The sequence below is a fragment of the Lutzomyia longipalpis genome, chromosome 2 (assembly GCF_024334085.1).
Source record: "Lutzomyia longipalpis isolate SR_M1_2022 chromosome 2, ASM2433408v1".
NCBI lineage: Eukaryota > Metazoa > Arthropoda > Insecta > Diptera > Psychodidae > Lutzomyia > Lutzomyia longipalpis.
The window spans coordinates 7,195,824-7,216,232 of NC_074708.1; the positions used below are offsets into that span (position 1 = coordinate 7,195,824).

The 20,409-nt window shown below is 34.7% G+C and overlaps 3 protein-coding genes and 1 non-coding gene across 5 annotated transcripts in view; 2 read left to right on the forward strand and 2 right to left on the reverse strand.

Moving 5' to 3' along the window:
* LOC129788976 (dachshund homolog 2) overlaps nucleotides 1-20,409 on the forward strand; it is a 1,190,888-nt gene that overhangs the window by 431,046 nt on the left and 739,433 nt on the right. The gene's annotated exons all lie outside the window — the stretch shown is intronic.
* Nucleotides 1-20,409, reverse strand: part of LOC129788985 (uncharacterized) — a 511,890-nt gene that overhangs the window by 210,077 nt on the left and 281,404 nt on the right. The gene's annotated exons all lie outside the window — the stretch shown is intronic.
* Nucleotides 941-18,667, reverse strand: LOC129788944 (rho-associated protein kinase 2). 2 transcript variants are annotated; one of them, XM_055825438.1, is made up of 13 exons: nucleotides 18,318-18,667; nucleotides 17,977-18,202; nucleotides 17,808-17,884; nucleotides 17,589-17,657; nucleotides 17,225-17,521; nucleotides 11,718-13,510; nucleotides 9,410-9,631; nucleotides 8,225-9,043; nucleotides 7,988-8,151; nucleotides 6,188-6,378; nucleotides 6,019-6,124; nucleotides 3,778-4,008; nucleotides 941-3,456 (listed from the first exon to the last, which is right to left on the reverse strand). In XM_055825438.1, the coding sequence occupies exons 2-13, from the start codon at nucleotides 18,009-18,011 to the stop codon at nucleotides 3,363-3,365; spliced, it is 4,098 nt and encodes a 1,365-aa protein (XP_055681413.1). In that variant the 5' UTR covers nucleotides 18,012-18,202; nucleotides 18,318-18,667; the 3' UTR covers nucleotides 941-3,362. The 2 variants fall into 2 exon arrangements, with proteins under 2 accessions (XP_055681413.1, XP_055681412.1); XM_055825437.1 differs by having other exon boundaries at nucleotides 17,977-18,667.
* On the forward strand, nucleotides 19,987-20,068 carry Trnal-uaa (transfer RNA leucine (anticodon UAA)). Its single transcript has one exon. It is a non-coding gene; the product is annotated as a tRNA-Leu (tRNA).

A 20,409-nucleotide genomic window follows, 5' to 3' on the forward strand; every position in this document is an offset into this window, starting at 1 on the left:
GTCAGTAGTTGCACTTTATACCCATGCCTAAGCCTAGAAAGTTTCATAATAATTGATCCAATAATTTGGCTTTTATTTGAAAAACAAATTTTTTAACCTAAAAGTTACTCTGACCACTTAACTACAAATTCAGTTTTGGCGAAATTCTCTGCAATTTTTTTTTATTCAAATGCATTTTTAGATAGAGTAACTATTGCTAAGCACGAATCTAATCTGAATTTTCCGAAAAAATTTTCCGAGTTTTCCCGTAAAACACTGATAGTAAAAAGGTCCCCTTGGGGCAAAATGGCGAATTTGGTGTTTTTTTTTAAATAACTTTTAAAGTTTTTGAAAAAAAATCCTTTATCACATCACCATAGCCATTACTTACAATTTAGGATGTTTGATCACTCACTATATCAATTTTTATGAACTAAAAAATAAAAAAGGCAATTTCTTAAATTTAACGTTTTTTTAATTTTTTGTATTTTTTTTTATTAAAAAAAAGCTTTAATTGGTGCGCAAATCTCTCATTCTCAATAGATATTATAGTTCCATGCTAAAATAATTTCATTAAATTATGATTAGCCAACAAAAAACGCAATTAACCATTTTACCCCAGGATTTTTGGAACAGGCAAATTTGCAAGGGTTTGGAAAATGGCCTGAAAAAGTATTTTCCCGTCGAGATAGAGAAAAATCGTTTGAGAAAAAGTTGTAGCCCGGAAAATTTCCTATAAGATAGTCGTCATGGGAAAACTCAAATATTTCCACGCAACTCAGGAAAAATTATCTCTCAAAAATTCACCATTTTACCCTAGGTTCTCCTACGTATCTGTCCTTATAATGAGTTAATGTTTTCAAGGTTTTCAAGAAATTAAAAATTTTTTGCACAAAGTGCGCCTAAAGGTATGCAAATAACCAAATTCGATTATTCTGAAAAAAAAGAAGTTAAAATCAAATTTTCTCTTTCAAAATATTTATACTGAATATGTACAAATTACAGTGATTCCTTACATTGTAAATTCTAATATGTATATAATAAAATAGTCTAGAAAAAATACAGAAATATTGATATTTTTATTCCTGTTTTATTTTTTTTTGTTTTACTGCCAATAAGGGGTTCTTGAGTTATTTTATTATTTAATTCTTGAGTCAAAGGCACAATTATTTGTTTATTTTTTTTACTTGTCAGTATTTTAGAGTTTTACGTTTAATATTAATTTTTTCTTAAACTTCTTCACTGCATTTTTTTAGCTGGGATTTCGTTTTCCTGTTTCTTCATTTTTCATTTATTTGTTTCTCTAATGATATATTTTTTTTATTAGACGACGTAAGAAATAATTCTAATTTTTCTCATGATTGATATTATAGAATTTTTTATACAAATATTTTGTTTACTAATAAAATTCTCATAAAATTCTATTTATTATGAAGAAAAAATGTTCGGAATGTTTATTTCTTGAATTTCTCTATTTTTTATCAATTTTCTTTTCTAATCGTTTCTGTTGTTAAAACATACTAAGGTAGAGTCTATAAAAAAAAATAAAGAAAATGCGAGTAGAAAAATAATATTTGTTTGTCTTCATTCTCTTCCTCTTTTCTTTAGCTAATTAATAAATGCAATATTAATGTAGTAAAAAAAACAGATTTGTAGTAAATATTCAGCATCGACAGAGCACCATTTAACATGGTTAATAAAATTAAAATAATTTATTAAAAAAAATATTATATTTTCAACTAGAACTGCTAGATAGATAAATTAGCTGCATTAATTGGGAATTATTTTTTTTTTGTTTAATCATTTTCACTTTAATTTTCTTTTTAACAAAGAAAATAAAATTACATATTTCCTATCTCTTCCCACAGAATTGTTAGACTTTCTTGTCAAATTAATTATATTTTTTAAATCAGTTTATCAGTTTGAATTTAAAAAAAAGCAAAAAGAATTTTATTAATAACACAAAGAGAAAGATGAAAAAATATCAGTTTATATTCTGTTTAAATTAATCTTGCACCGAGGCTCCACCCAGTGATGATGAGATGGCCAATGAGAACAATTTGCCTGCATTTTTAGCCAATCAGAAGGCTCTTCTAATACTAATTCTTCTTCTTCTTTCTTTATATTTCATTTTTATCATTAAATAATAGAAAGTAATGAAATGTAAAGAAATAATAAGAAGAATTAGTATTAGAAGAGCCTTCTGATTGGTTAAAAAATTCAGGAAAAGTATTCTCATTGGCCGCAACTTCAACCTACGTCATTTCTTGGTTGAGCTTCGATCCAAAGTTATTTTAAACATTTTTTTAATCAGTTTTTTTTATCCCATTTCCGGAGAATTCTATCAAGTTCTTTTGTCCCTCTAATCATTATGGATATTTTAGAAACTTGACGTAGTTTTTTCAAAAATATATAAAGCGTGATTAAAAATGTTTTTTTCCTATTTATTAATTGAAAAAAAAATTAAATAATATTAATATTTCTCCTTCATTTTATATCTCACTTCTCATTTCTCTTTTTATTAGTCGTATTATTAAAACACAGCACAACTCATGAATTGTAAAAAAAAGTTTTCATATATAATTAATACATAATATAAAATAACATTAAAATTATATATTTTTTTGTTTTAAGTAATATACACCTAAGTACCGAAAATATTTATAATTTTTTTGGAAATAATTTTCAATTCATTTTTTTTAAACTTTCTTTCACATTTAGCAAGAATTTCTTCTCTCTCAATTTTCTCATCGTATTTTTTCAATTAATAATCTACAAAAAAAACTGAGGCACTAAGTTTTTTTTTCTTTTTAACTTTCTACCATGGGCACATTTTGTTTCGTTTTTTTTTTAAATTGTTATTATTGCTCTATTACTTCCATCACCATCACCGTTTGATTCTTTCTACTACTGGCGTCTCAACAGCTGCCTTTATTATTTTGATAAAAAAAATATTTCATTTTTTTAGACACAGAATTAAACAGAACATAAAACACATAATTAAAAAAAAGGAATTATGTAAAATTAAGCCACATGACAGACAATTAAAATATTTTGATGCATTTTTTTAGCACCTGCACATAAAATAAATGTTTTTAATCAGTTTTTTTTTAAAAGCATTTTCCGTCAGTTTTTTTTTCTTAGAGACACATTTTTCTTTTAAATATAAATATATAAAACAGCGCATAAAAAATTAATAAAATACATAAAATAAAATGCTTGAAGAGGAAAAAGACTTGAGAAAAAATATTAAATTTGTGATCTTGCTTCCTATTAATTTTTTTTTATCATTTTCTTTTCGTTTTTTTCTTGTTTTTCTTTTCTGTAAAATTACATTTTTTTTCTTCTTTAAAAATTTAGAATAAAAAAAAACAAATGTGTGGTTATTGTTGCTTCAAAGATGAATTAGCTGGAAGAGTTGCTGATCTTTGTACATTAGTTGCGGCATATGGTTTGTAGTTGGAACGTGTTGATTGGCTAAACATATACATTATTATTGTAATAATAATAAAAAATAATTAAAGCAAGATGAAGGACAGAATTTATAAATTAAAAAAAAAACAGTTAGTCACACAAAACAAATGCTCTCAATTTATTAGAAGCAGAATAAAACAATTCTCTCTCTATTTTGTTAGAAATCACAGAAAATTATACAAAAAAGATCTAAACTTAAATGCCTCAAAAGTTGGTCAAACGAAGAATCTCTTTTAAAAATTAAATTCTATTTTTTTTTAAATCAAAGCTGCATTTTATTGCTTTGTGTTTTTGGGAGGAAGGAGAGTTGGGAAAGACACTTACCTAGGAGATATTTTACTACCATCATTCCCACTGGCGGCACTGTTGATATTATTGGCTTTGTAGCCACACTTTTGGATTCGCTTCGACAGGCGACTCACCCATCGCGTTTGATCCTCCTTCGTTGATGCCAACAGCAGCATCTCCCGGGCACAGTGGGGATCATGATGCAATTTACAGGGAGCCAATGGATCATTGTTGTCCACATGTTCCTTATGGATCTTTATGCGACACCTAAAAGGCACAAGAAAGAGGATATTTTTCATTTCTTATTCAAAATTTTAAGATTGATAGCATAGGGCGACCGTGGATGAATAAAATCTGATTTTCGGTCAATAGTTGAGTTTAAAATTTATTTATTTAAGACCGAAGTTTTTTGACTATACAAATCCCTCCCCAGGATATTAAATTGTCAATTTTAACCACTTCGAAAGCAAAAAAAAATAAGAATTTAATTTAATGAGGAACTTATCAAACACATTTTTAAAAAAAATTGGTGTAAATAAATGAAGTAATCAGTCACGATCTTCCACCATTTGAATTGATAAGATTTAACTGAATTATTCTGTCAATTTTGCTGAAGGACTTCGGTCATTTTGACCAATTCAAATGGTGGAAGATCGTGACTCATTACTTCAGTCATTCAAACTACAGTGGGACCTCAGTAGAACGACCACTCGGATATACTCTTCACACTCATTATTTTCAATGCGCGAGAGTAGCTCAACCAAGTGGTCGTTGTACTGGGTTCCCACTGTATTTAAAAGAATGAATCCAAAACGTCAGTTTTAAGAAAATAAATTTTAAACTGCGAACACTTAACCGAAAATCCGCTTTTCTTAAGAACTCTTAAAATTTAAAGACTTTTCTCTCTGATTGGATTAAAAAATATTTAAATTTTATGTGAAATAAATTATTTTTCCTCCAACAATTAAAACGATTTGACTGTCAAAATGTCCCTAAATGTAGGCAAATAACTACATAATAATAACCTATTTTCTCCATTTCTTTTTCAAAAGTTTTCAGCATGAAGTTGTGTGATGGAAATTTTTTTAAGCATTTTTCTTAAAAAAAATAGTATAAAAAAATGCTAAAAAAACATTTTGCTGAAAACAAGGCTGAAAATGTTGTTTAAAAATGTCGTTTTTATTATATTTTTCAATGTAAGTTTCCTTGCCAAATTCAGCCCAAAAGTATGAAAACTACAAACAAGATTTTTCTAGCTGAGAAAATAAACAAATCATTAAAGAAAAATTAATTGGCTTATGTGCAAGGATTTTACTACAAAATTTCGTTTAAATGTATGCAAATTAACGTTCTGCTTAAACGGATTTACAGTGGGACCCCAGTACAACGACCACTCGGATGTACTCTTCACACTCATTATTTTCAATGCGCGAGAGTAGTATAACCAAGCGGTCGTTGTACTGGGGTCCCACTGTAATGCTAAATTTATTAATTTTTATTTGAGAACCAGACAGTTAATATTTTGTTGAAGTAAGTAGTTTACCTAAATCTCTTGCAGATTAAATGAAAATATTTTTACCTACGTTTACGTACTTGACAAAGTTTTAATTCAAAGTTTCTCAATGAAAACATTCTAGATAATTTTAATGGCCAAGTTTTCCATTTAGTAACCTTTTAAAAAACATTTTCTTCTCTCTAAATCATTTTTTGATCATTCCGCGTTATTTACTGTCTAAAGAAAATAATTTACTAAACATTAAAAACTTATTATTAATCAAAAAACATCATTTTTTAATCATTCAAAATATTAATTTTTCAGTGAAAAAATAAAACAAATTTCTCTGAATGAAAAAGAATTTCTTCCCATCCTCATTGATAATAAATTATTTTTCTTTCAAAATGCATTAAATAACTTGAATGGAATCATTCATAGCGCTTTATGATAAGATTGTGTGCCCCCTCTCCTGAAGGAATGCCATGAAAATTGATAACATTATTATTCCATTGCCGCATTTAATAGAATTTAATTGAAAACAAATTTTATATATGGGTCAGTTGATAAATTCATGAAAAATAAATCTCTTTGCTTCCGCGTAATTGAATGTGGCGGCAAAACAATGCGTATTTCGCCCACATGAGATTTTTTCTCAATTTAAAAAATAAAAGAAATTTTCTTCTTTGTTGCGATAATCTCTCTTTGCTACTCAAATAAATAAATAAAATGTACATCACACATAAGAAGGTAAAAAAAAGAAAAATATTAAATGTGAGTCATACCTTTTGCATTCATAGGCGGGTGGTGGCCGGAACATGTGCCAAACTGGTTTTGGACATATTTCACATGTTGTTGGCATATGGTAGGAAATTTGAAGTAATTCATGACCTACAAATTTTTTTTTAATTAGTAAATTAATTTATTTAGCTAATAAGAAATCTTTTTTCTCACCTTTGTGATGAATTGTTCCGGGCCTTTCCTCACCGGATCCCTTGAGGGTATCAAATTGATTTTGTTGCTGATCATCCGGACGACGAGCCTCACCCTCCATTGCGTAGAGCAATTGAAATATTCTGGGAATTTCTTTGGCATCAGCACGAATCACATCACCTTGTGTCACTGATCTCACGTGGAAAACTTTGCTGTTTTTTTTTTTCAATTTAAAGAAAATCAATTTAAAATTCATTGAAAACAAACTCAAAGTTTAAAAATGTACTGGTAAGCTGACCAAGCTTACGGGAGCTGTGTTTCTTTCAGTGTACCAATTTTGTGAGAGCAAACTAGAACGCGAATTAATTTAAATACGCGCAAAGTCGGGAAAAGTTGAAAAGTCATCCCCCAAGAAATCTTTAGAAGGCCATATCTCGAGAACGGATCCATAGATTTTCATAAATTTTTTTTTGTTTGAAAGGTCTTGAAGTCAGCTATAACATATCGAGAAATGAAAAAAAATTATGTCGCCATTTTCGAAAAATTCGAGTTCGAAATTTTCGAAAACTTTGTTTTTGACTTTAGCGCCTCTTACGGTCATTTCTCGAAGTTGCAATGTTCTAGACATTTGTAGGGTTTCACGAAACCTTTCATTTGCGCTTGAGTTGATCAAGATCGAACTTGTAGAACCCGAGATATGACATGCCAACTTTGGAAGGCTATATCTCGAGAACGGAGCCATAGATTTTCTTCATTTTTGGCATGAAGCTAGATAATATGGTCAGCTACAACATATCAAAAAATGAAAAAAAAAATTATGTCGTCGTTTTCGAGATATTCATCGAAAACTCATCGAAAATTTTGTTTTTGATTTTTGCCCCCCTAGCGGTCACTTTTGAAACTTCGGATGTTCTAGAGAGTTGTAGGGTTTATTGAGATTTCTGCAACCCAGGCAATGGCACTGGGCTGGAATTGCCGGTTTCTTGTGGCCCGGTTGCCGTTTTCATTTAGGTTCGGCTAGTGTGTTATTTCTGTGCATGCGTGTGTATTTGTTTTCCGCACGCACTAGTATTTGCCAGATCCTGTCCACCTAACTTGGCTCGCCATTTGACGGCCCGCTTTGTCTGAGGCCTCCCAAGCCGTTTTGTCCCATCCCTTCCCTCTTATTAAAGTAATATCACAGTTTGATATCACAGATCGTTTCCTTATCACTGGTCCAAGTTTAAAATCTCATAAAAGTTTTAAATAGGGACAACACAAATAAGTTAAATAAAATTACCCTTAAAAAGTCAGGGTAAACATAAAACATTAACTCACAGTGCACATTGTATAGACACAGTTGACAAACGATATGAGGGGAGGTGTGGCTACGGAGGACATTTGACCCCGGGTTGATCAAAATCGGTCAAGCCGTTTTCGAGTTATGGTCGATTTTAGATGAAAAATTGTGGCGGCCATATTGACTAAACGGCTTGACCGATTTTCGAAAATGAGGTATCGTTGGAAAGGTCTTGATGGCCCCTACAACATATCAAAATTTCAGATTTTTAGCTATTACAGGGGCTGAGATATAGCGAAAACAAAATTTTGAGGTTATCCAAAATGGCGGACGAAGGGTGGGGGGTGGATTTGACCTCATAATCGGATGTCTTCCAGTCGATATTTAAACTTTGCCGTTTACCGCAAGTCTCTATCTATTACCGTTCTCTCGCAATTTAGCGTCATCCCAAGTTTGAGCCCGATCTGACGACTTTCGATTTTGCTCGGTACACAAAAGCTGTGTCTGAAAGAAACACAGCTAAAATTTCTTTTAGGATTTACCTTAAATCCAAAATAAGCACTGGATCGCTTGTATTTTGTTTATCATGCTCTGTATTGTAGAAAATTATTCTTCTCGTTGAAACCACGACAAATTGGCGCTTCCACCCGTGTCTTCGGATATTTTGCTTATTTGGCACACTGAGCCATCCTTCGATGATTGAATCCTGCTTCCAAAAAGACAATTTTTATTTAAAGATCTTTTAAAGAGAAAAAAAAATCAAAGAAAAAACTTCCAACCTGATTGTCCTCCGTGTCATTTTCAGCAGAAGAAAGGGACGTTGTCTCATTGAGCTTCGTTTGGAGCATCTCAATCTCTGTGTCTTTGCACTGAATCTCCATTTGAAGCTTTGTTTTAGCCACCATTTCTTCATTTAAATTAATTTGCGAATCATTGAATTTCATCAACAATTGACTATATTTTTCACGTTCCTGACAAAGTTCCTGCTTCAATCGACGATTCTCCTTCTCCTTCTTACGCATTTCCGCCGCTGATCCAACCTTCTTATTCTTTGCCGTATTCGCAAAGTCCTTACGGTAGATAACTTCCTCGAGTTTATTCACAGCTGATTGCTTAAAGAGCGTTTCCTGCTTCAATTTTGCCTGAAGACGCTCAATTTCACCCTTGTCCACCTTAACTTGCCCCAATTCATCTTGCAACTTCTTATTCTGCTGCATTTGCTCATCCAACTCAACGGTCTTCTTACTCAATTTCATATTTACATCATACTCAACATCCTTCATCACAAGCAAGGCTGATTCTTTGTGCGCCAACTCACTCTTGTGCTTTGCAATCAAGTCTTTCATTTCAAATTCCTTCATTGATTTCTCCTTCTCCAAATCCGCAACAGTCTCTTCGGCAATTGAGCGTGCAAGGGCTTCCGAATCAGCTCGTGCAAGGGCAATTTGTAGTTGATGCACAAGAGATTTTCTCTCTTCTTCCTGCTCCTGCAGAAGACGCGTCTTCTCTTCCAATTCATCACGTACATCCTTGCACTGTTTCTTTTGCAATTTATGAAAATACTGTTCAGCCTCCAATTGTTCCTGTAATTCCTTATTCTGCGAAACATTTTTTTTTATCCAAAAATATGGAATTAATATTTAGGGAGAAAGCTTTTAAATTAATTCTTAGAGAATTAAATGATTAAATCTTTATCAAATTCTTCAAAGATTCTCAATAAATTCTCAAAGAAAATCTTAATGAATTATCAATAAAATAAATCAAAAAAAATATCAATTAAATTCGCAAAGAATTAAATTCTAAATAATTCTCAATTTTCTCTTGAAATATTCTTCCTAAATTTTCAATGAAATTCAAAATAAATTATCAGCAAAATTAACATTTAAACTCTCAATTTTCTTCCCCAAAAATTCTAAATTATTCCTCCCAAAAAATCCAAAAAAAGAAAAGTAAAATTTTCTCACCTGAATAATGTCTTGATTGTGAGCATTTTTAACTTTAAACATTTCCTCTTCGAATTTCCTCTTCATATCCCGCAATTGATGCACTTCCTTGATAAGTTGAGTCTCTTTGGCTTTCAAATGAGCAATTTCCGAACTTTGAAGACTCAATTCTGACAACAGGGAATTCTTCTTTGTTTGCTCCTGCTCCAAATGACTATGGAGTGCAATTACTTTTTCCGTTTCCTTCACACATGATGGTGGCAAAGTAAAATAATAATGCGTTGTGAAAGCCATAAATGATGCACGAAGATGGGGAAAAATTAATGAAAAATATTTTGATGTTAAACTCAAAAGAAATGTACGGGTAAGCTGACCAAGCTTACGAGAGCTGTGTTTCTTTCAGTGTACCAATTTTGTGAGAGCAAACTAGAACGCGAATTTGTTTAAATACATGCAAAATCGGGAAAAGTTGAAAAGTCATCCCCCAAGAAATCTTTAAAACGCCATATCTCGGGAACGGCTCCATAGATTTTCGAGTTTGAGCTATCGTTGGAAAGGTCTTAACCTCAACTATAATATATTAAAATATGAAGTAAATCGATAATGGCATTTTCGAAATATACGAGTTCGAAATTTTCGAAAATTTAGATTTTGACTTTAGCGCCTCTCGCGGTCATTTCTGGAAGTTGCAATGTTCTAGACATTTGTAGGGCTTCACGAAACCTTTCATTTGCACTTGAGTTGATCAAAATCGGACTTGTAGAACCCGAGATATGACATGCCAACTTTGGAAGGCTATATCTCGAGAACGGAGACATAGATTTTCTTCATTTTTGGCATGGAGCTAGATAATATAGTCAGATATAACATATCAAAAAATGAAGCAAATCGATAATGGCGTTTTCGAGATATTCATCGAAAACTCATCGAAAATTTTGTTTTTGATTTTTGGCCCCCTAGCGGTCACTTTTGAAACTTCGGATGTTCTAGAGAGTTGTAGCGCTTGTTGAGAGCTTTCATTTGAGCCTGGGTTGATCGAAATCGGTCAAGCCGTTTTCGAGTTATGATCGATTTTCGATAAAAAATTGTGGCGGCCATATTGACTAAACGGCTTGACCGATTTTCGAAAATGAGGTATCGTTGGAAAGGTATTGATGGCCCCTACAACATATCAAAATTTCAGCCCTCTAGCTATAATAGGGGCTGAGATATAGGCAAAACAAAATTTTGAGGTTATTCAAAATGGCGGACGGGGGGGTGGGGGGTAAAATTTGACATCATAATCGGATGTCTTCCAGTCGATATTTAAACTTTGCCGTTTACCGCAAGTCTCTATATATCACCGTTCTCTCGCAATTTAGCGTTGTACTCCGGCCGGACGGCCGGACGGCCGGACGGCCAGACGGCCGGACGGACGGCCGGAAAAAAAAATTTTTGGCGCATACGTTTTTTGGAATGTGGGGACCCTAATTCGTGCTCATCCCAAGTTTGAGCCCGATCTGACGACTTTCGATTTTGCTCGGTACACAAAAGCTGTGTCTGAAAGAAACACAGCTAAAAATGAAATGTAGGATTTTTTTGCAAGCAAAATTAACTGTTAAAAAGCATTTTCAAGAAGGGATTAGATAGAAATTTGCAATTATTTTTTTATTATTTGTTTATCTTTTGACAAATTAAGGAGTTTATTCATTTTTATTCGTGTTGTGACTTTAATACTTAAAAGAGTTTGAAAAAAAATTGTAAAGACTTAGAAAACATTTAAGAAAAGCCACAAAGACTTTTCATTTTTCAATGGGAAAAATCGGTAAAGATTTGTTTTAAAAATATGAGGTAGCCTAACTCTTATTTTTTCTTTCACACGCATGAAGCATATGCTTTAGTCATTTCGTCAAAAAATCTCTAATGTTAAGTATTATAGAAAAAAAAATCCAGAAATAGCTTGAAAAGATCATGGATTAAAGCACTGAAGCATATGCTTTATTCATTCAAGGATAAAACAGAATTACAATAGGGGCGTGGCTCTTGCGTTTATAGCTATTTTTTTCAGCCAATTCCAGTTACAAATAAAAAAAAATAAGACTTATTATAAAAATTTTTCTAATAGATTTTTTTCTGTCTAAACACTTGTCTTGTAATATTTTTTTTCTTCTCGCTATTGCTCACTTTTTTTGCATTTCTTTCACAACAAATATTATAAGAGGGACAGACCCTATTTTTTTTGGTTGAAAATAAATAAATAATAAAAAATAATCACAAAATGAACAAAAGTGAATAAACTCCTTCAAAGAAACATTTAAAAAAAATTGAAGAAAACAAAACATCTCCTTACCTGCCGATTCTCACCCTCAAGCTTCTGCAGACGTTGCTGCATTTGCCGATAGTCCACGGATAGCATGGAGATTTGTCGTTCCTTCTCCTGGGAATTCTGATCTGCCTTCTGCCGGGCTAATTTCTCCTCATTCAGCTTTGTCTGGAGCGCCTTCACCTCCTCCATCGTAGCCTCTTCCTTGTACCCCTTCTGACTCTTTTGCGCCTCCTCGTGTGCCTTCACTTCCTGCTGATAGCGCTGCTGCATTGCCATCAGTTCCAAATCCAACGTTGCATTGACCTTCTCCAAGTTCGCCACACGATCCGTCAACGCACGATTATCCTCCACAGTTTTCTGCTCACGATGGAAGCACCTCTCAAATTCAATGGTAAGCGTCTGGAGTTTCCCTTCATTCTCCTCATGCGCCTCCACAAGCTGCTGCCGCGTATTCCGCTCATGCGCAAGGCGACTCTGCAATTCAACCACCTCCTGCTGCAGGACATCCCGTTGTGCCTGCACCGTGGCCAAATGCGACTGCAACTCATTGCACTTCTGCTCAATGTCATTCCGCACGAGACGCAACTCATTGAGTTGCTTCTTCAGCTTCTGACACACCTCCGTTTCCATTCGGTACTTATCCTGCATGTCACTAAATTGCTTCTCAAGCATATTTATTCGATCATTGTGCTGCTGATTGTTATTCATTTCGCGCGTTCGCTTATTTTGCTCCTCATCGAGCCTTTTCTTCGTTTCCGTCAGCAAAATTTCCGTCTTCCTCCGCAATTCGCACTCATTTTCCGCCTTTCTGTGCGTCTCCCGGTACGAATGTTTCAGCATTGTCAATTCCTTCTCATACGCCGTCGACATACTCTGCAATTCCGCTTCGCGCGCCACCATAATCTCCATCTGTGTCCTTAAGGTCTTCTCCTGCTTCTCAAGTGTCTCCACTGTTTGCCTCTCCTGCTCCAGCAGCTTCTCCAGCCGTACAATCTCCCCACTGTACGAGGGACGATGGTGATTGCGGTATGAGTCACGATTATCCACGCTATCAAGCGAGGATGTGGCATTGAGGAGTTGATAGTCACTCGTGTAGGTGAACCCAACAAAGGGCAAATGATTCCCCGCAAATGTCTTCGGCACCGGGAAGAGCTCCTCGGGACTCTCATCCTTCTCAATGTCCTCAAAGTTACTCGTATCGTCATCCCCATTGAGATCCGGCACCACCGGCGGCGCGCTTTCACGCAAATTCTCAAATGTCCACGTGTCATTGATGAAAAACGGGTGATTCTTTATCTGATCCACCCCATGACGTCCAAGGCGTGAATTCCGATCCGTCAGGAAGCCCCGAATGAGTGAACGCGCATTCTCACTAATTTCCGCATCTTGCGGCAAACTCAGGGAATTCCGGTGATCCATAATCTTCCCATACGTCCCCACCAGGCTGTCCGCATAGAAGGGCAATTCACCAAAGAACATCTCATACAGCACCACCCCGAGGGACCACCAATCGCACTCACGCCCATATTCACCACCTTCACTCTGAGACTGCAACACTTCCGGACTAATGTAGTCCGGTGTCCCAACGGCATTGCTGGACTTCACCAACCCATCAGGGCCAATGCGGATGCACGTCCCAAAGTCCGCCAATTTCACATGCCCCAAACTATCCAGCAACACATTATCAGGCTTCACGTCACGATGCACAAAGCCCATGTTGTGGATCGTATCGAGTGCCAGGACAATCTCCATCGTGTAGAAAATTGCCCAATTCTCTGGGATTTCATACATTGACATCAGGGAGAACATGTCACCGCCTGAAAATTATTATTAGTTCAAGTTTGATGTGTTTTTTAGGGAAATTTTGTGAGAAAAAATATTTTAAAGATTTTTATCATTTTCTTTAAAAGTTGTTAAATTAAAATTAATTATTTCAAGACTTTCTTTGCTTTCTCATCAATAACGAGGCAAAGAAGAATTTTTTGAGGGGTCTAAACACCCTAAAAGATAAGACAGGGAAGGTTTTTTTCTTTAGATGTCAAAAGAAATTATTTCCGGATGAAAATTATTGGGAGAAAAAAAATCAAAAAGGGAATTTTAAAATATTATTAAACATAAAAAAACGTTAAAAGTCAGCAAAGAGTCAAAAGTCAGCAAAAAGTTCAAAAGTTGGAAACGTCAAAAAATGAAAATGTTAATGTCAAGCAATTAAATTTACGTCAAATGTCAGAATAGAAATGTCAAATGTATAAAAGAACGTTAAACGTTAATATAAATGACAAATACTACAGAAAAGAAATGTTAAGAGTTAGAAAATGAACGTTAAACATTGGAAAATATATGTGAAATGTTATATAAAAAAAAACTTCAAACGTTAAAGAGGAAATGTCAGGTAGGTACTTATTCATAAGGAATATGCAATTTTATTTAAGAAACAAGTATTGTAAAAATTTTCTCGGAAAATACCAATAATAGAAAAACTCTCTCCTCAGCCCTTGACAAAGGCTCGGAGGGAGCCGAAAGCTATGGAAGAAGAATTGAGTTTTCCCTTTAACACCTGTTTAAAAAAAGAGAAGCCCCCACTGACGAAGACCGGATCAACACGAAATAATTAAATAAATAAATAACAAACAATAAAAAAATAAATCAAAAAATAAAATAAAATCACTGACGATGGTGAAATTTCTGAAACTTGTTTGAAATATACCTCTAAATCGTGAAAGATTTATATAAAACTAATGAAATTTTTATATGGAACGATGAAAACGGTGAAATTAGATCATTTCCTATCGGACAGTGAAGAAAATTTTTAGAAAAAGTTAATTATAGATAAAAAACATCAAATTTTCTATCAATTTTTTTTGATGATGCAACTTCAGAGCGTTGTTTATTGAATGAAACACCCCTTGATTCATGGGCGCACTGATTCTTTGATTCAAATTTTTTAAAAATTTATTCCTTTTCTTTAATTTTCGGCTATTTGTGATAATCATATTGCATGCAGTGTTTTGTATAGGGGTCGCTGGGGATAAACTAATTGTTCCCCCAGCCCCCCTTCATGTAACCCCGATGCAAACTTCAATTTTTTTGAGTAAAATTTAAATTCTTTGCTCCCTAAATGATTAATCTGTTTAACACGTTATGGGGAATCCCACAATTGTATTGTGCCCCAAATCTACATCCCCCTTTAAGATCCCCAAAGTCAAAGAACCTGATTTTTTACAAATATTCGACTTACTTTGCTACTTAGGATTAATGTTAAAAATAAAAAAAAATCAATGGTTTAAAAACGTCCTAAATGGTATAGAAAAGAAATTTAAATCGTTAGAATATCAAAAAACGTCAAAATCTGCTAATTTGAATGCAACAGAAAATCACCCCCTCCCCTTAAATAATATTCTAACTACGATCCTGTTTTAGCTGTGTTTCTTTCAGACACAGCTTTTGTGTACCGAGCAAAATCGAAAGTCGTCAGATCGGGCTCAAACTTGGGATGAGCACGAATTAGGGTCCCCACATTCCAAAAAACGTATGCGCCAAAAAATTTTTTTTTCCGGCCGGCCGTCCGGCCGGCCGGCCGGCCGGCCGTCCGTCCGTGGTTCAACTTGAAATTGCAAGAGAACGGTAATAGATAGAGACTTGCGGTAAACGGCAAAGTTTAAAAGTCGACTGGAAGACGTCCGATTATGACGTCAAATTTTACCCCCCACCCCCCCGTCCGCCATTTTGAATAACCTCAAAATTTTGTTTTCGCTATATCTCAGCCCCTGTAATAGCTAAAAATCTGAAATTTTTATATGTTGTAGGGGCCATCAAGAGCTTTCCAACGATACCTTATTTTCGAAAATCGGTCAAGCCGTTTAGTCAATATGGCCGCCACAATTTTTCATCGAAAATCGACCATAACTCGAAAACGGCTTGACCGATTTTGATCAACCCGGGGTCAAATGAAAGATCTCAACAAATCCTACAACTCTCTAGAACATCAGAAGTTTCAAAAGTGACCGCTAGAGGGCCAAAAATCAAAAACAAAATTTTCGATTACTTTTCGATGAATATCTCGAAAACGCCATTATCGATTTGCTTCATTTTTTGATATGTTATAGCTGACCATATTATCTAGCTCCATGCCAAAAATGAAGAAAATCTATGTCGCCGTTCTCGAGATATAGCCTTCCAAAGTTGGCATGTCATATCTCGGGTTCTACAAGTCCGATTTTGATCAACTCAAGCGCAAATGAAAGGTTTCGTGAAACCCTACAAATGTCTAGAACATTGCAACTTCGAGAAATGACCACGAGAGGCACTAAAGTCAAAATCAAAATTTTCGAAAATTTCGAACTCGAATATTTCGAAAATGCCATTATCGATTTACTTAATATTTTAATATATTATAGTTGAGGTTAAGACCTTTCCAACGATAGCTCAAACTCGAAAATCTATGGAGCCGTTCCCGAGATATGGCGTTTTAAAGATTTCTTGGGGGATGACTTTTCAACTTTTCCCGATTTTGCATGTATTTAAACAAATTCGCGTTCTAGTTTGCTCTCACAAAATTGGTACACTGAAAGAAACACAGCTCTCGTAAGCTTGGTCAGCTTACCAGTACATTTATTTTTAATTACTTTTAATGCCGTTTTCCTTAAAATATTTCACAATAAATTACAAAAAAAGCCAAAAAGGATTTTACTGCAAAACCTTCCCATTTGAAAAACAAGCTAAAATTCAAATAAGAGATTCCCTAAATTAGGGCAATTGGTCAAGCTTGACCCAGCTTAACACAACAATCTAATAAGATTATACCTGTACCTATTCTAATTTGCATATTGGCAGATAAATCTGCCCAAAACTTTGGGGGTAATAAAACTTGAGGGAAGATTTATTGCTCCTTTGAGAAATTTTGTCTTTTTTGGGCTCCAGATGTTTTGAAGTTTTCTCATAAAATCTTTGACATGTTTTCTCCGAAAAACAGTTTAAGGGTCTTCAAAGGAAGTTATTGGATTTTTACTTCCATGCGCCCAAACAGGCCAACAAGAGCTAGAGTTTTGGATATTTTCTAGCAAGTTGGTTCAAGAATGCAAAGAATTTCATTCAGAATATTTTTTTAATGAGTTTAGGGGTCCCTAATTCCAAGAATTTGGTTTATTTCCTACAACGAGTCGTTTTAGGGAGTTTAAAAGGATTTAAGAAATCTGTTTAGAGATTTTGTTTCTATTGCTTAACTATTAATTTCGTTAACTTTATAAATACAAAAAAATTATCACAGATTTATTAGAATAATTTGCAGCGATATTCCCCCAGGAATAAAAGTAATTTTCATGTCAATTCTCAGCCAATAAACACTCTTCTTGAGATTTTCAGCCAATCATAGACAACTTTTGATTCTTCTTCTTATTAACTAACATGTCAAAGAGGAATTCTGTAATTTTATTGGGCAACGTATTCAGTCTACCCCCATAAATAAAACGGGTGGAGTCTCACAGTGCAAATTAACTTTGAATAGAGAGTAGAATTGGGAATTTTTTACTCACCTGGCATGTAGTCCATCACCATGTAGAGATACTTGGAGTCTTGGAAGGCATAATGCAGCCGGACAATCCAGTCTGAATTGGCATGAGCGAGAATGTGACGTTCTTCCCAGAAGAATGCGGAATCCGGACGTTTTATCATTGCAAACTTCGAGAGGCGCTTCATAGCGTAGACTTTCTTTGTTGATCGATGCCGCACCAGCTGAACCTCCCCAAAAGCACCACGTCCAATCACTTTGATCATGTGAAAGTCCTCCGGGCGCATCCGGAGTTCACAGATCTCCTTCGCAAGGGGTTCATCTGCAAAATCAAATGAAAGGGGTTAATCCTGAAGAATTCGGGGGTGTTGATCGGTTTGTGTACGTACATCTCTGCGTGTAGGCTTCGATATTTTTAATACGTTTAACTGATTCATGATCACAGTCGGCCACGAGAGCTGCAAAAAAGTAAAGAAAATTCACTTGAGAGAGAGAATCACAGAGAGAGAGAAAAGGGAGAATGATGAAAGGTGAGAGGAACTACCTTCCGGGGATTTAGTTAGAGGAAAGTTATTGCAGGTTGTTAATAAATAAAAAAAAATCCTTACCTGTCACCGTATCAAGGAGGCAATCGAGGTTTGCAACACCCCTGGGGTCTCGAATCTTCTCCTCGAGTGCCGCAAGCCTGGTGAACAAAGGCAAAAAAAAAACACGGACAAAACAATGAGAGAAGAAAATTTCCGGAAATCTCTTGGGCAAGGCAAACACTCTTCTTACCTTCTACGACGATCCTCATCCAGTTCCGTTGCCATTTTCACATTTATTTCCACCACTTCTGCCCTCCTGCCCTAGCCTACCAGTTGCACGGACACCTCACGTGTGCCGTGGATCCTTTTCCTTTTCCCCAAAAACAAAATAAATCAACCACTGAGCTGTGCGAAGAAGACGCTCTCGAGGGACGTTTTCGCGAAAGATGACGGCGACAAAATTCTCTCTCTCCGTGCTGCTTTTTTTTTGTTATGTGACAAGGGGGGAAGAAGAAAAATGCACAAAGGCACGTTATTGAGTCATCGCCGTGTCCGTGGGGACCATTGTTAGGTCCGTGTGTGTGTCTTTACGTGGGCAATGGGGCTGCCAATGGGGGCCAACACTCTACAAGAATCCGGGCAATAATACCATCACTTGAGCCATTTCTCTCTCTCATTGAGCGTCTTCACCACACATCATTTTTTTTCGGGTTGCACAACGCACAACACGCACAAAAGTCCGTCGTGCGCCCCCACAAATGCACCTAGGGCACGCAAAATACCTCAATTGAGCGCGTGGTTAACGGCGTGTTGGGTTTCGCCAAAATAATTGGCATACTTTGCGCGGAAATAAGGAGAAAAACCCGTGAAAATATTAAACTTTTTCCATGCAATTTTTTCGAAAGAAAAACACCATAAGCCAACTAATCCGAACTGTCTTATTTTTCGTGCGCATTACGATGTCCCTGAATGGCCTTCGCTTCATTCAACTTCGCCTCCAGGGGAGAGTCTTGCGAATTTCTGCTGGAGAATTCTCCTAATTCTACTGGAAGAGCTCTTTTGTTGTGGAAAATTGATTAAACTTTAACTAAAATTGATTTTCAGGGATTTTTTTATTAGGAGGAATAATTAGAAATCTTCTAGAAAAATAAAATAAAAGTTTCAAGATCTTTTTAGTGCGAATATTCAAAGGAAAATAGGGAAAGGATAAATAAAATAAGAAAATCGGTTAAAGGGATGTACAGTGAGGTTTCGTCTTACAGACAATTTACTGGGAATGTCCCGTGTTAATGAATGAAAAAGCCTAGAAGTAGAAGACCTTATTACCTAACCATTTAATGGCGGGAATGCAATTTAAATGAGTAATTTATTAATCCACAGTCCAGGTAATATCTGGACTGTGATTAATCTAAGTTTTTGGTGTTTTTTGAATAGAAATAGGAGTTTTTATTTCCAAAAAACTTTATTTTTACACTTTTTACATAAAAATTTCAGGAACTATAGATGGCTTATTTGAATTATGCCTTCAGTTTGTAAAAAAAAATATAAAAAATGAATTAATAAACATTGAAGATTCATTTGACGTTAAAGGGTTAATACGGATTCAAATTTAAAATAAATCCAGAAATATTTAATTGATTTAATCGATTTAACACCTATTTAAGTATTTTTCAAGTTATTGCAATGATAATGATTATACTAATTTTTAAAATCATAAAATCCTAAAAATTCGTTTAAAAATGCTTTAGAAAATTAGTGCTTGCTAAAAGTTTGAACCCGATTCTTATTTATTTATTTATTTATTTGATAAATGGGGTGCCATCATAGCTGATGATTCCCCTACCGATTCTTGAGGTCTTGTAATTGAGATCGTCACTTGTATTAAATACCAACTAATGCACATAATTCTTCAATGAGTTATTAACAAAAGATGTTCAAAAAGTTCGTGTACTCATTTTGAAAATATAAAAAAATTTATTCATTAAAATAGTTCCATCTTCTGAATATAAAATGATTAGAATTTTCAATTCAAATTCAAATATAAACAATTAAAAATTTAATTTTAAGTAAATTAATTTAAAAAGTTCCGTTGGGGTGTCCCTGGATCTTCTGCAGAGGCATCCAGCAATTTTTTACTTCCTCATAGTTCTTCTTTTTCATTGAATGCGCGAAGAGCTTCTCGGAATTCTCTGATCTATTCTAACTTGCAGACGTTGGTGTAGTCATAACTGGTTAGGTGAAAAGTTCGTTCTTTTTCGCAGCAGTCGTGGCCGAGTGGTTAAGGCGTCTGATTTAAGCTCAGATTCGCTCTGCGATCGTAGGTTCGAATCCTGCCGACTGCGAATAAAAATTTAACTAAATTCTAATTAAAAATTATCCACAAAAGGCCACGCAAAATTGTCTTTTAGTCTTTTTCACACGTTGAATGCATTGAAGACTCTGAAGTGGTGAAGTGTGAAAGTGTGGACAGATACCCAATGATGCACGGAATGATGACGATCTTAGAAGGCAATGGAAAAGAAAATTGAAAAGATTTTACTGAAATTGTTCTCAAAAAAGAATTCTTTAGATTGCCAAAGAACTTCTTAACACTTGAATGAAAAAAAAACCGTTGACTTTAATCCCTTTGATCGATTTCTTCTGCTTCTATTTGTCTCTTTCCACCAATAACCTGCTTGGATCG

What these genes read in the sequence shown, in the direction of transcription:
- LOC129788944 (XM_055825438.1), bottom strand. Translation starts at nt 18,011, where the DNA reads ATGGCAACGGAACTGGATGAGGATCGTCGTAGAAG. An exon ending in CGGAACAATTCATCACAAAG is followed by an intron (nt 6,125 to 6,187) that starts GTGAGAAAAAAG and finishes AAAAATTTGTAG; the next exon opens with GTCATGAATTACTTCAAATT. An exon ending in GGTAGTAAAATATCTCCTAG is followed by an intron (nt 3,457 to 3,777) that starts GTAAGTGTCTTT and finishes GTATATGTTTAG; the next exon opens with CCAATCAACACGTTCCAACT.